We start from the raw sequence: 16,390 nt of genomic DNA, 5'->3' as shown, positions 1-16,390 counted from the left end.
ATTCCTTAGGGATGAGTCAACAACAGCATGTGTGAAATATATAATTTCAAGTTCTGCAAACCATACTTACCTTGATAACAAATGTTCCACTGTCAGCACCTTCTTGAACTTTGGGAAAATACTCTTTACATTTCTCAAATACTGGCTTGTTGTCATTCACATCTGTGATGAATACTACAACCAGAGCACTACTTGTATGCGTTGACAAAGCACCATTCTTGCAACAAGCACCATCATCCTTTGCAGTGACATTCAAGTCATATTTGTTCTTATCCAAGTGTATTTGACTATGCACAAGACGTATCACACCTATAATACACACAAATAAAATTAGTTGGGTAACATGAATCAATATCACACAGTAAGGAGTAACAATGTCTTCATCATTTTGAAAATGTCATTCAAATGACAAAACTCAAAATTATCTAAAGACTTACAACACAGAATGTGAGAAATATTCCCATGGATTCCACAAGAGAGCATGAGCATAAAATGAATAAAAAATTATCAACATATTCATCCAAGTTCATTTCTAAAAAATTATCAATGTATCACTCCAAGTTCATTTCTGTGTAATATACATTTCAATGATGTTGGTTGATGGGGTCAGGGATATCATATATTTTAAAGGAATTTAAAGACAAAAACCTGAGAAATTGAATTAAATGAAAAAAATTTCAAAATCATAAAAAAGTTGTTATAGGAAGCATGCTATCTGCAGCAAAAAATAAAAACATAATAAAAAAAATCTGGGTTTTAGCTGTAACATTGCAGATCAAAAGTTCAAAACTTATTACATCATTTTCTTATAGAATTTGTGCATTAAAAACATATTCACCAGTTCTTTTGTCTATCTCAAACATTCCAGATTTGGTTGCACCTCCTGTGAATCCAAATATTACATTATCTCCATCAATATCACTAGCGACAACAGTAGCCACAAGAGTTCCTGGTCCCGCATTCTCATCAACGCTAGCTGTGTACACATCTTGACTGAATTTCGGTGGCTCATCATTTCTATTCTCTGTGTAGATTCGAATGGTTGCGCTTCCAGTTAATGGTGGTTCACCTTTATCTACAGCAACAACAGTCATCACGTATGTATCAATAACATCAGCATCTAGCCTTTTATTAGAATACACAACTCCGCTGCTATCAATTGTGAAATCATCTTTGTCAAGTGAGTACTGAATATCAGCATTTTTTCCGGAGTCAGCATCAGTTGCAGAAACTGAAAAAATACAAAAAAATATGTATTAGTCTTCAAACCTAAAAAACACATTTAAAAATGTAACTATTTATGTACTGTTATATAAAATGGTGGTTCAAAAATAACCTTAAACAATTTCAAACAAAGCAGAAATTGTATAGCAACTTTTTTTTCTGGTATCGCCAATGTACAAAAACAAATATAAAAATCATGTAAAACTGAATAAATTTTTATAAAAATGAGATAGATATTCACCAGCTCTAATGAAAAAAGAAACAAATTACCTTGAAGAATAGATGTGCCAATTGGTACATCTTCTGGTACACCATGAGCTTGGTAATCTGGAACCTCAAACCTTGGAATGTTATCATTTACATCAGACACGATAATGTTCAGCTGAATAAAAAATAAAAATTATACATGAGAAATTTATACAATTAAACAAACTTATATTCACCAAGTATCAAATGTATTATAAAGATGATCATTATCACTCCTTAGTACCAGACATTCTTGATACCCATGCACAATCATAAATTTTCCCTTAACTTTCAAATGTTATGATACACTGGTTGGGAACGATCGTCAAAACTGATCCCAATATATAATTACATCTTCACAATTAAGAGGTAGAATATGTGGTAATTTCTAGATTAGTACAAGCTCAGATATTCCTCTACGTACTGCGAAAAGTGACAGAAGTACAGATGAAGGAAACAAAATGGATTAAGGCATTCATTTCAAAAAGTTACTTAACCAGCCATTTGGGCATCCTGTGCTTTTTTTTTTTTTTTGCAAAATTGAACAGTGACAAATTTTAGAATAAACAACTATCATAACATGTTTCAGAATATTTTTTTTAAGTATTTATACATAGTTTTCTCATAACAATACTCCTTAAAAATTTCCTTAACCCTTGAACCAGTATAGAAGAAAGCACTATCCCCCCCCCCCCCCCCCCACTGTAAAAAATGTCATGTTTTTTGAATGAAGTAAGCTTTCTTCCGATTTTTAGCAGGTGCAAAGTAAAGAGGAAGAGAAAATATGCTCATATGAAAAATGAGATTTACAAAATATCTGGGCTGGTCGTTGATAAAATAAAAAGGTTGTCTTGACTGAATATATGTGGCTTCACCCATTGAAGGGTTAAATGACATGATAAAAGTGGGATCTAAAGATCCATGTTTGACATGGGTGAACTCAATGATGAATAGCTGGTGAAATTTTTTACAAGCACTGTCTCTGCACATAAAGCTACGCAGATTTTCAACCCTTGAAAGAGCTTAGAAAATTCTCCCCATCTCTTCATTAAAAAGTTTCTAAAATTTTGCAAATTGCTGATGGGTGGCTAAGGCTATAGACAGCTCAGCTCATTTAAACCACAATTATAGATGTATTATATGTATTTTTAAAAATAAAATCTGATAATGTTTTCTTTTATGATGAACATTAATTTTATAAAATCCTCACTACTCACATCAACAGATGTAGAAAAGCCGCCAGAATCCTCTGTAGCAGTGACCAGTAATGAATAAGCCTTTGGTTGTCTAAGATCTTCATAGTCAAGATCCTTGGCCAATTTCACTATGCCATCTGTGGAACCAACTGTGAAAGTTCCTGTTCCTTGACCCTGAGCTTGTAATGTGTACCGAATAGGACGACTAGCAAAAGACATGGCTTTTACTTGAATAATCCTAGAAGCAAAAAAATAGTATTTAGTAGGAACAAAATGGAGATTTCCTCTAGTCAAAATAATCAACAACAAATATATATCCATATTTATCATAAGAATAAGCGTCATTTGTCCCACGAGACAGTTAATCAGCACTCACTCTGTGTCCTTTTTCTTATTCTCTGGAATGGTGGCAGAATAAGACTGCATGAAAAATTGTGGCGGCCTTTTTCCTCCAATGATGGACAATCTTTCTTCTCCTGTTGACTGTTCTTGGTTATTCACTCTCAACCCATTGAGATCTTCGGCTTTCACATACAGAACATATTCTTGGTCGAGCATAAATGGAGCGTCGCCAACAGTTCTAACTTCGCCAGACATTTCATCAACCTCAAACCTTCCACTAGCTGCAATATTATGTATATATTTCTTTTTAACAAATCTTCAATAGAGTTAAAACTAAATTAATATTTTGATAGTGTATTTCACACACACAAAATCTTAGATGCTTTCCCAAAAATTACTTATCAAAACATTTTTCTACAAAGTTATTTGTTAGTCATCCATTAAATTTCATAGTCCTAACAATTTCAGCACCCACAGCATAGCAAGCATTGCTAAAGATATTTGAAACCTTTCTATAAGCTATTATATCTGTTTCCAAAACTCTGACATAATGGATATCTCAAATTAAATTTAAATGAAATTTTTACGTAACAGTAGCAAGAGCAAGATTGGTATTTAACATATCTGTGCAGTTAAATACTTCAACAACTATAAGTATCATTGTTGCCTGAAAAGTTCCCATCCTGTGGAGGTGTGCATGCTGCACATACCTATATACATCACTGATGAGTAACTGATAGGTTTTGGCCAGTTTATATTCAGTTGGCCCTACTTAATGGGTAACACAAACTGACACCAGAGTTAGGCATTTTGCTGGCAAAAATTGCAAAAAAAGACTGGCAAAAACTGGAAAAAAAATGGTTTTATAAAAAAAATATTTCACTCAATGTGTATTATATGCAACTAAGACTTGAAATCATAATCTAATCAACTTTTTACACTTGTATTGTGAAGTAATCTGGTGAAAAATATACTTAGAAATAGAAGATATAGTCGATAATTGTTGTAGTGACCCCACATTATAGGAATTATTCCATTACAATGACCTGTAGGAAGAATCAGTTATATTTTCTACAAATGAAGGGTACTCATAACAATATATAATTCTTTTGCATCAGTTTTTTTTCAAATTATCTAGACATAAATGTGGGAAGCATCGATTTGTTTCATGCTGAGCAAAAACTGTACAACCCTAAAAATTATTGATTAAACCAAAATTTGAGTTCAAAACTTTGTCATTTGCATAATAAATGGAAAAATAAATGTACAACAGTGTTTCATATGCATATAGATAGGGAAGAATGTATTCTTTGTGGGACAGTTTTCATTTATATACCATGGTTATTTCCACCTATGGAAAAAACTTGCCAACCTTGACAGTGAAATCTTGATATGATTCTCTATGGATCAAGAAAAATTAAGTGTTATAGAGGGATTTATTGCTATATCAAGCATCTTTGTAATGAGGTTTCATTGTATGGTAATACCCAGACTTGAACAATTTCAGAGTTACATAATTTTCAGTGAAAAATACACATTTCTGAAATACAAGTATAATCACTGGATTATTGCTGAAATAGTGGAAATCATTGAATAATCAATAAAAATTTGTTTTATTCGATCAGATTATATTTAATGAAACTGCACCAATTTTTGAGAGTTTACAGTATGTAGAGATGAAAACTTTGCTGGGATTTTAGAACAGAATCGTAAGGCTTTTTATTAGTATGTGTCATTTTTCAGAGGTGGTCACAATTTTATACCTGAAGTCCAGTGCCAAGTTTAAAAAATAATTTGACGTATTGCTCTTTGATGACAATGCACCTGGTCTACAACTTTCAATAAACTTTAACTTATGTCTGAAAGTTGTTTCCTTGTCTCCAATGGATTGGTAGAGGTGTTATCAAAACATTCAGAGCACTCAACACCCAACTTTCATTTGTGCAAATTTCAGAGTGCAAATATAGACTTTAATGTGATCTTTTTTACCAGACTGGATTGCAGTCACAGCATAGATTAAATTTATGAGCCCCCCCCCCCCCCATAGGAAAGTATGCTATAGCTAGAGTAGGAAAAAAAAAAAAGAAAGGTGTTCTTTATAACGTTTGTGTTAGAAACCATCATATTCGCATTCAAAAAAATAATCAAATGGGCAATGCCTCACATGCACAAATGAGGGGAAGAATCAATTTTTGCCACTTGGCAAAAAGTTTTTTTTATTGCAGGGACGGTTTTTACAGCAGTTTTTTCTACCTATGGCAAAAACTTGCCAACCCTCACTGATACACCTCACTCATTCGGATAAAATCCTCTGGAACCACTTACATGAGATTTTTCTGAATATGAAGATTCAAACTACTATTAATACATATTAATAACTACAAACATATTTTTATTATAATAAACATTAAAAAATTAATATCACAAGTTGAAATTCATTAAAAACCCAAAATTTAAGCCTTTGTAGTGTCCAATTTAGCTTCAATACATTTAATTTTTGTATATTAATTTTGTTTCTGTTTGGCCCATAGAAGGCGCTAACTTTTTTTGACGGAAGTAGGAAATTCCCACAATTTGCCATGGTTTCCTGCAATGTCTTCTTTAAATGAAGTGAAAAAAATTTCATTTCATTTTGTGATGTTTGATTTATTCCAGAAACTTCATTAATGCTGATCTTTCATCAGTTTCCAAAATATACAAACTGTACTAATCGGGGGAAACTGCAATCCAATTATTCCCTGCATAATTGAATAACCCACTTAATCGGTATTACGAGCTGAAACCGTTGATATCACTTTAAACGGGGCCAACTCTGTACGTCATTCTTCCATCAAATAAATACCCACAAAAAATATCTGCTGATTCCCCAAACCCATACCTAGAATTTGAGAAGCATTAATGAAAAGTAAAACCACATACAGCCTTAAACAATTCATTTTAAAGTATTATGGTTGTCAATTTATAGTTCGAGGTCACTAAGTCACGGAGAAGTAAAAAAAATATTCCATAGCGTTTTTTTTCAGAAAAACGAAAGTTCTCGGCTCCAAAAAAATTTGCTTTGACCAACTTTTTCTAACCTATTCCTAAAAGCCTAATGTATATTATCACGAGGTATTTTTGTTCTGTTTTTTTGGTTTGTAATGCATAAACTGTTCAAATTATAAAGTTATTACATAACTAAGTACCATTACTTTATTATTACTTATGAGTTTTTGTGCTCATGTAAATGTGATTCTTGATATGTTTTCATGTTTACGTACCAGGGTGTCAATGAACAAAAATTATAACTTACTTCTATCCCTAACCAAATAATATCTGATGTTGCTGTCCAAATCAGGATCTCTGGCCTGTAATTTGAAAACGGAAGTCCCAGGAGGAGAATTAAGTCGCACAACAGCCTGCATGGGCATAGGTCTGTTGATGAAGTAAGGATTCTCATCATTGACGTCTTGCACATGAATTATTATTCTTTGACTGTCAGGTTCTGTAAGGAAATAGAGAAATGTAATTTACTAAGTAATTTATATGCATTCACTTAATCATTTGACTTCAAAACTTTATCGAATATTTGACATGGGGGAAAAAAGATTGGCAAGAATAATTTTATGTTGAAGTTTGACAGAATCCTAAATGTATACACAGTATTTTTTTCATACATGTTAAAGAAAAAAGTTTCAAGGGTGAATATGGAAAATTTAAGTATCGTTTTATATCGTAAAATGAAAAGCAATTCACTTCACTACTCTGATGAAAAAGTAGAGACAGAATTGGTTCTGATGGTTGTCTATAATCAGTGACATCATTTTTGATGAAATTTGTATTAAAAAAATGAGAAATTCATTTTTGAACTGCATTACTCTTCTCCGTGAATCAGAAGTAAATAGCATTTCACATCGCTTTGAATATAATCGATGTTTAATAAAAAAAAATATTGTGTAGTAATCTTTCAAATGTGAATAGTTTTCCTTACCAGTGATCAAACAAAAACTAGGAAAAGAAAGGGAAGGGGGGTGTCTCAATTGGTACTATACGTTAGCTATTCAAGTAATCATTCAACCTAATAAAAAAATTGACCTGTATATCAGCAGAGGCCTAAATGGAGATGGGGGGGCATAGGAAGTCGTGCCCCCCCTTTCCTGCCCCACAAGATGATCAAAAACCAAAAATACTTTCCAAATAAATATCGAAAGGGGAAACAAAAACTGATATTTTTTATCTATTTGTTACTTTAAATTCTTTTTCGGAGGTTGATAACTCAAAATTTTTCTAGAAGAGATTGCCTCCCCCCCCCCCAAACCCTTTGCGCTCCCCTCAAAGGTCCATCCTGGGCACACCCTGTACTTCAGTGAATGGCAGTCATTCAAGTATCCGCCAAACCCACCTGAGTAGCAGCAAAAAAAAAAATAAAAAAATAAAAAAAAGGCTTGCTCAAAATGTTCTTAATAATGAGATGTGTGAATGCTTCGTCTTTATAAAATTTTATTTCAAAAAGTTACAATTGGACTTCCTGAAGAATACAACCCTTAAGTACGTGAAACGCACACCACCCAATAGTTCTCGAATACAAACACCCGCACAAGGGCTCAAACGTCTTTACCAATCATGAAGCAAAAAAGAGTACTGGTCTAGAAAACACATGCTATCTTTTTATTTCTCCAACAAACCACAAAATTCTAGCAGAACAAGTCCATTAGAACTTAAATCTTACACAAGTATGTATATTGCCTGAACCACAGCTGCTCCGTCTCGACCATTTTTTTTGTTGTTGGAATCCTTGCAAATCTTGAGCTCCTTCCCGGGGCCGGCAGCAACAGCCCAAACCTAGAACTGGTTTTCGACCTCAGCAACAAGCCCTTCACTTTTTCTTCCATCCAACATCCCAAGTGAGATTTTTTTTTTTTCTTCTCTTTCTTCCATTATTATTCTTGGATATACCTGCATTTTTTATTCCTTTCGGTTTTTTGTTGATGCAGAGGTTGGGTTGGCGGCGGAGGTTGTATGTGGCGTGCATGTGGAGGCAGAATGGAAAGCAAAATGCTACCTTTTTTTATATTTTCTTCTCCATCTCACTGGCTCCAACAACAGAGGTCGACAGCCCTATGTTTGTTGTACTATCCACTTGGGGAAGAGCTTTTCTTTTTTTCAATTTTTCATTATTTTCCTCACCCTCTGGGCTCTGCTGACCTTGGCTCACCGCAAGCTAAATCGAAAAGTATAGCGGTGCCCTCACAATAATACATCATTAACACATTGCCGTATCAATCGTGTATTTTCTGTCTATTTGTATTTCACTGTGTACTTTTTCGTAATCGGTTTTCTTTTTTTTTTATGGTGTCGTAAAGTGGTTTTAAATAGAAGATAGTCTAATCGAGAAAATTATCACTGATTGGGTGATACAAAGCATTGGGAATACAGTATCTGTGGATCTTCAGATAACGAGACACTTTTCGTGCCGGAAAGTAACCCTTTTTCGAGTGAATTCAAATCTCACTATTGTGAAATCTCGATACAACGATACTCTATGGACCAAGAAAAAAAATATCGTTGTAGTGAGGTTTCATTGTATTATCTTTCAGACAAGACCGCTGAAGTCACTGATGCGCTAGTGCTTCAGATAACCCCGAAATTTCGGAAAAAGACGCGTTGTAATTTAATCCAGGATCTCGCGGTTACTTTTTGCTGGGTGAGGATCTAGATTTCTCCAACAAATTGGTTTCAGGGACCCAGGTGGGGAGAAAGGAAGCAGAGGTCTTTAACGATGGCCCTCAGAACATTTTTACAGTGCCTGCCCCCCCCCCCCCCCAATGGAGCGACATGTATAACTATATTAATGCTGAAAAACACCTCAATGAAATACTTTCAAAATTATTGAAAGTGAAAGGAAATAGCTTAGAAATTGATGAGAAAAGTTGATTCTAGAATTATTAAAAGTCACAGAACTAATAGAATTTAATTTTAATGGGGAAACTAATTCCCGAATAAAGAGAATATCTCATTGATTTCAGGGCTTCTGTTTGGGGCCCGTTTAGCCCACCCTTTGAAACGTCACTATACATTATAATTTCTTAACCTTTTTGTTCCATCACCCCCCCCCCCTCAATTTTTTTTCTTTTCTGATCGTCCCCTCCCGCAAGTCTAGCCAATCCATAATATCATCCTATACTAGGCCTATTGCTTCCACCTAGCCCTGGATCATTCCATCGTCCCCCTAGGAGTCGTTTTGTCACTTTCGGAAACACTGCAGAACCTCAAGTCGTTGATAATCTAGATACCAAATCTTAAAATTCTGCATAAAGTACTGTACTACAGTATGACTTTTCGGTCCATGTTCTCCACAGAACTTTTTAATTTGGCCCACAATATCTGAAAGGCGGAAGAACCCTGGAATAGAGCGATATCACTGCGAAACTTGGCATTGTTTTAAATCCAAGTAATTCTCAGCCTCAAAACAAAAAAGAAAAATCATCAGTAATTGTCCAAAGAAACAGGGTTAAGGTCACCAAAGAGAGTGCAGTATAAATTTATAAATAAGACAGGGAAGACCCCAAATAACAATAACAGCAATGAGGAGGGATGTTATTAGTTGGGGGTCTTTCTGGGGAGGTTATTCTTCTGGGGTCCCCCTCCCCCTTATCGGTAATGACAGAAGAGGAAGGGAAGTTATTTTTCTTCAAGAAACATGATTCATCCACAAGAAATGCGGTTCCCTCTCCCTCACTGGCTGCACAACACATGTGCCGAATGAAATAGGGCGAGATAGGACGATGACACCCCGAATTGACTGTCACCCTCCCACTTTTAGGCATCAACAGTGTAATATCAGGAACATGTGATGACAAGAGAGAAATCCAATATAAACGGAAATATCAATTACTAACATCAATTCTTATTCCTCTCGGGAACTTCCTCATTTCACTGAAGATTCCATGGGAAAAAGAGCCAAAGCGAACAACTGTGACTTGATGTGTCATTGCTTTTTCTTGAATAAAAGATAGGAACAGCAAATTCTGTATTCAATTTTAATTAGTATACGGAGGAAATCAATACTGTATACGCCGCTTATCAAAATTACAAATAATTTTATCATTCGGGTATTGTTAATTGTTATCACTTTGGCAAAGTACGGAACGGACCAATACCATAATATGGGACAAAATTCGTATACTAATCAGTACTAAGGTTTATGTTATCTTTTTTTTTCTCGTAGAAAGTTCATTTCTCTCTGCGTATTTTGAAGCTGAAGTTGCAGACCAGACTCATTTTTTTTCACCCCATAAGTTATCGCTATCAACCTGCAAGAGTATGTAGGAGATCAGAAGGCTCCTTTAAGCCCCGTTCACATGTACAATAAAACATCCCGGGAAGTTCCCGGTAACGGGGATTTTCGCTACAAACCGTTCACATGACGTTAAGTTTATGCCGGTAATCCCCCTCTTCTCTCCGGAAGTCGTCACTGGTTACGTAGGTTGAACGGAAGTGATTGATTCAAGATGGTTGACGAAGGAGCTTATAGCAGTTTTCGCGGCGCAAAGGATTATGGGAGAGAAGGTCGGTGTCGACCTCCAATCCACCCCAAGAAAGATGGGCATTTTTTGATGAGCTTCTCTCCCACCCTTTTCTTCCCTACGAGGGGAAAAAGGTTGTCATGCCGGTAATTACCACCAAAGCGACCCCTAATCTTGCACATGTGAACGGGGCTTTATTGACAAAAAATTTTGCACTCAGGTTCATAATGCTCTAATCGGGCCGTAGTAGTCGCTATGCTCATCGTCGAAAGTTAGCGGTTTTTTTATCCCGTGATAGTTATTTCCACGTTAGCTATGGGAACCCATTAAACCGCAGTCACGATGTGTTAATCATTTTGTTCTCTCCAAAATTTGGCAGAAAAAACTTGATATAATTATTTTAATAGCTTTTTTTCTCTGAAATTTCACCTTTTTTTCCTCGTCACGTGGAGCTAATCCAATACATCTGGTATATATATAGACATGTGTCACACGTTGGCGATTAAAAAAATGGATTTGGGCTCCTACCGGACCATATTGCATCAGCACACCGAGCTTTTTTTTGCCAGGGATTCTCCGGCCACTTCACGAAATGGCCGGTCAAAGTCTGAATCATTTCTGCAATACGGACTTCAATCAAAACTCTTGGCCAGTTCCGAATTGGCCGCACTTCGGGCTTTGGCAGTAACATGCATACAAGTAGCGCTTCTTCTGTGATTTCATTCCTATAGTGAAGGCATGTGTAAGGTAAAAGAAAAACAAAAGTCTCTTTCTTCAGTTCGTGGTCAGTTTCTTTCAACTGACCACATTCACAGTTCCTCGGCCGAAAGACTTTCTCAACGAAATCTATGGAACGAAACCCATAGACAGAGAGAGGGTATTCAATTGGGGGGGGGGGGGGGGGTTAGTGATCGAAAGTTCGCAAGCAAGAAATGTGGCGCGAGCACCGTAGTGCTCATGAACAGCAGTTTCAAGTTGCCGGCATATCAGGCCAGTTCTGTTCTATTCTAAATCCTTAAAATTTCTGAACAAAAATAATGCGTTTAGCTGTTTAGCTAAAAGGGGGGGGGGGGTTAAAGAATTCTGTTGTACAGATATCGGGAAAAAAAATGCAAGATTGTCTTTTAAAATGGAGTCTTTCTGTTACCGTACGTTCCGTTTGAGCAAACAGGACATATGGTCATCGTGCTCACGACCGGGATTTTTTTTTTAACGTAATCTTTACGTATTCTTAAGGGATTCGTATGATCAGCCCAGAGAATTTGTTGTTGTTAGCAGACATTCATAAGCGCCCGAGTTGCAAGATGCTCGTCTTCCACTATGAAGATTGCCGTCAAAGTGAATGTGTTCGAATCAAGCCATCATTAGCCTTCAGCCGATAGATGGCGCCTTCATTTCCCACCTAACTCCACTAATTTCGAAATTTCCATATGGCGATATATGACTGGAGTCGGTATAGTAGACATTCATGCCCGAACCGGCATGGGCGCAGATACGGGGGGCGTGGAGGGCATTGCCCCCCCCCCCAGCATCAAAAGTGGAGTGGGCAGATCTAACGATATGTGTGTATGAATTGACATCATCGTGCCCCCCCCCCCCCCACCCAGACTTCCAAGTCTATCTCCGCCTATGCGAACCGGGATTCGAACACAGACCTGCAAAGCCGAAGTCTAGCACGATAACCACTTAATCGCAGGCGATCGTTTTTCGGATACAAGTAGTTAGCAGTTGGGTATTGTTATCAGGAAACCACCACCGAGTCCCGACGTGATCAGATTAAGCGGCGTGCACTGTATAGAGAGCAATCACACAAAGTAAGTGAGCGGAAATATCTACAACACAAACATGGAGCGTCTGAAGCTTCTTCATGCTCAAACAGTAAACAAAATTGAATGTTAAACAGCCTTTTCTTCCCAGGCACAGTTATACACACATTGCAACCCCCCCCCCTCTCTGTCAACAGCAATCAAACAGAATAAAAATGTGTGTGGATGGTGGTTGTTTATCCCTTCTGAAGAAACTTCAAGACAGCCTGGTCTTAGCGGGTTACGCAAAGTTAGTCAAGCGACGTTTTTTTGCACGGTCTGCCTACTGTGCATGGTGTGTGTACGTTAGGTTTATGCATAGTATTTAAAATAGAAAAAGAAGAATTATTTCCGTATAAAAAGTAAAGGCATGAAACCGTTGTTGCCTTGGTGCATGCATACTACCCCGCACACGGCCATCGCTCGCCCGTGCGTGCATGTCATTTTTTTCCACCTTGAATATTATTTTTTACGTTTCGGAAAAGTTCCCACAATCACGCAACGGATGGCATTACACACACTTGAGGGTGGCGAGGATTGAAAAAAACCACACAAAAAACAACGGAATTACAACGGATTATCTCAATCGTAACGAGATTCCTCGTGAAGAAGCAACTTGATGGACGAAACCTTCTTATACCTTTTACACAGAACTCCGTACCAGAAAATATGTCTAAAAAAAATTATAGGTACACCGTCATACCTTTTTTTGAGGGAATAATCATCGACTTAATCATAAGGGACCCTCTAAATCATAAGTCCCTATAATCATAAGGGACACCTCTATTTAAAAGACGGATGTCCTAATCCCTTTGAATAACAACTCATTTACCTCTGAATAAAGGACACCTCAGTTGAAAGGGAAAAAGTCTGATCCCATGGTGTCCCTTAGAGAAATTTCCACTATAGAGAAGTGGTTCGCAAACTTTTGTCACCTGCGGCTTCCTTGTCTTAATTAACGTATATCTGCGGCTCCACTCAACAGTGCAACAAAGAATCACTTCAAAGCACCAAACCGTTAAGCCGGATCCACACAAGCAGCTTCAACCCGAGGAGAAACTAATTTTGAGGTGTGGCTGACACAGTGCGGGTTATTTGAATGGTCAATTCTGCGTAGCCACGCCTCCAAAACTTGTTTTGCCTATCTCAGCATCGCGTAGCGAGGCAGGTGTGTACGTGGCTTTACATACAGATATCGGTAGCTCATCGCGACACCTTAACAATAGTTGGCAACACTCCCAGGAGGCGCGACGCACACTTTGAGAACGCGCTTGAGTTGCCCAACAATCGCTCCACTTATCGCACCTGCCATTACCACCAAGTTCCGTTCAAGTTTTGAGTTCTAGGCAGATGTGAATTTTCGGTCCCAAGTTACAGCATTCTTTGAGGAATTGTCCCAAAGCATTATGTAAAAGTTGTGTATGAACTCTGAAATGCAGGAAATGAATAAATGCACGAAACATTATGTTGTACGAATCTCAAATACGTCATTAAATTTGGTTATTTTACATGAAATAATTCAACATTACGAAGTGAATATTTTTTTCTATTTTTCGGGTCCTCTGGACATAATTATGCCAGTTACAAAAACGTGCTAAGTAAAAACTCGTCCGGACCAAAAATGGGCTAATCCTATTCGAAAAGAAATTTGTGGTCACAACATGCGTGAACTCGATTCGAGTCGGATGAACGGAATCGAGTCGGAAGACACTCACTTTTTGGCGAATTCAATTTTGAATTAAGAATCCATTGAAACTTTTCGTCGTAATTTGGCGCAGAATAAGTCGATGATTAAACGAACTCCGAGTATGTCAATTATCGAAATGCAGGCTGGAAAAATTATGTGTACAAAAATCACATCGACAATCGAAAGCGCACTTTAAGAGCATCTAAATAGAAAATTCGACAAAAATGTTATATAGTGTGACCGCGGAAACATGGCCTCTGACCTTGATCGCGGAAAGGTTCATTCTTCAGTAGTGAGAAATGGGAGAGGGGGAAAAGAACTCCAGCAAAGAACCCTCTTTTCGTCATAAAGGCCACACAAGGTCAGAGGCCATCTTTCCGTGGTCGCACTATACCAACATAAAAATACCGTTAGACTTGAAATTTTAATACAAAAAGTAAAAAAGTAAAGTAGTAATGGGCGAACTATGGAACGTTTAGAGGTTCCATCCGGCCCGCCTAAGAATCTACTCTTTTTAAGAATAAAAATACCAATTATGAATTAAAATCCGAATTTGTCCGGCCCGCCAAATTTTTTCCTCTATATACTGCGGCCCGCTCCTGAAAAAAAGGGTTGCTCATCACTGGTCTAGAGCTTGCTCGTTTTTTTACAAAAAGTCATTGAATCCGGGAAATAATAAAAATGTGAATTCTAAAGCAACAACATATCACGCAATCATCATCATAATAAATGCATCCATCACTGCGCAGGAGACAATCCGATTGATAGAATGTTTTTTCATTTGGTTTGATGCTAAATATATTGTATATAAGCACACTCTACAAGAAAATTGTTAATCCATGAAAGTTATTTCGGGCTCAACGAACTTTCGTGTTACATAAACAGATTTTTGTTCATATTTCTTGCTTCTAGTTCGTTTGTCAGTTTATTCATATTTGCTGAATTAAATTTGAGAGATTATTTGAAAAATATGCATTCTTAATGATTAACAAGATTTGCTTCAATTAATAAGCAGTAGGTTAATTGGAATTGAAAAAAAAAATGTTTTTAATGATTTCCTAATACCTTGGATTCAAACCTAGAAATGCTCGAGGTGTGGTAGTATATTGTGCGGTGGGCTTATGAAAATTTATGATCGGACAAAGGGGCCGTTCAAGTAATACGTAAGCAAATATTTAGCCATTTTTGACCCCCCCCCCCCCCGTCAGCAAAATTTTATCATCAGCTCTCCCCCTCTGAATCCCAACTCATATTTTAATAAAGGATGGTTGATGACATAAGCATTATCCAAACCCCTCCCCTGTCATCAAAACTCAGCAAATCGGAACCCCCCCCCCCCCCATCGATGATCACGTAATACTTGAATGACTGACCCAAAGGGGAAGGGGCCAAAAGAGAAAGAAATTAAAAAATAACGCTTGCACCAGAAATACCGATCCTCCATCTTCATGATCGTCACTCACTCTCACAATTTCCTCGTCAAAAAAAAAAAAGCTAGGAAGTAATTAGAGGAAAAGTTTTACAGCTTGTCTGTAGTGAGCAGAAAACGATCCAGAAATGGCCTCGGTCTGCAAGGTCAGCAAATAAGTGTACGAATAAGGAATCAGAATGCTGTTAAGCATGATCATCACCCATTGGAAGTGTCCGATTAAGAAGGAAAAAAAAGGGGGAAAAATGCACCGTGAAAAAACAATGTTCTTAGGCATCCATTATTAGCTGGAAGATACAGATCACACAGTCATATTTACTCGTGAAAATAACGGAGCCAGATCTCATCATCCAGGTCTGCTACTGACATGAGGCGCGGGCCATGCTTAGATGGACCTCATCCGTTAGGATGGCTGTTTTTATGGGAAGTTATACTGAATTCTGAAAGTATCCACACTTTCTCACCATATTCCATTCAGAACCTTCATTCCTTCACATTAATACAAATACACATCTCTGATTATTTTTCACAGCTCTCTATGGGACCCCCCCCCCCCACACACACACACACACAACCAGCTGTCATGGCTTCCTTTTCACTCAATTTTTACCTCTAACACCACCACCCCCAGGATTTCCCACTACCCCAAGAGGGAGCATACGGCCCTTGGCTGAGAACCACCGTAACCCTTAAAACAGTGGTTCTCAGCCAAGAACCTAAGAAACCCTCCTTAAAAAACTGGTTCCTTAGAAGAGGTTCTATCAACCCTTTAAGCGGCATTGACGAGAAGACTTTGTCGCAATTTTTTACCCAATGTCGCGTCCCTAAAGTAATGTTCTAGTAAATTTTATTTCTTTAAGCGATTTGAAATGCGATTTAACTTTTTTCCCTCAAGTATGATTGAAATAATTTTTTTTTTTAACAGAATTAGGTACAAAATATAAAAAATTCAACGT

The 16,390-nt window shown here is 37.2% G+C and overlaps 1 protein-coding gene across 1 annotated transcript in view; it reads right to left on the bottom strand.

The window, feature by feature from the left end:
- LOC149074895 (neural-cadherin-like) overlaps window positions 1-16,390 on the bottom strand; it is a 345,557-nt gene that overhangs the window by 291,645 nt on the left and 37,522 nt on the right. Inside the window, exons 3-8 of the mRNA XM_089245836.1 lie at window positions 6,301-6,492; window positions 3,043-3,289; window positions 2,688-2,904; window positions 1,495-1,606; window positions 839-1,231; window positions 71-309 (exon numbers count right to left, since the gene is read on the bottom strand). Coding sequence (XP_089101962.1) covers window positions 71-309; window positions 839-1,231; window positions 1,495-1,606; window positions 2,688-2,904; window positions 3,043-3,289; window positions 6,301-6,492 — 1,400 coding nt within the window. The remainder of the gene's footprint in view (window positions 1-70; window positions 310-838; window positions 1,232-1,494; window positions 1,607-2,687; window positions 2,905-3,042; window positions 3,290-6,300; window positions 6,493-16,390) is intronic.

The sequence above is a fragment of the Pholcus phalangioides genome, unplaced genomic scaffold (genome assembly GCF_987345545.1).
Source record: "Pholcus phalangioides strain wild (caught in Gottingen) unplaced genomic scaffold, Ppha-v1.0 ptg000016l_1, whole genome shotgun sequence".
Taxonomy (NCBI): Eukaryota; Metazoa; Arthropoda; class Arachnida; order Araneae; family Pholcidae; genus Pholcus; species Pholcus phalangioides.
The sequence above is the reverse complement of the archived record's forward strand: the minus strand, read 5'-3'. Positions and strand labels throughout refer to the sequence as shown.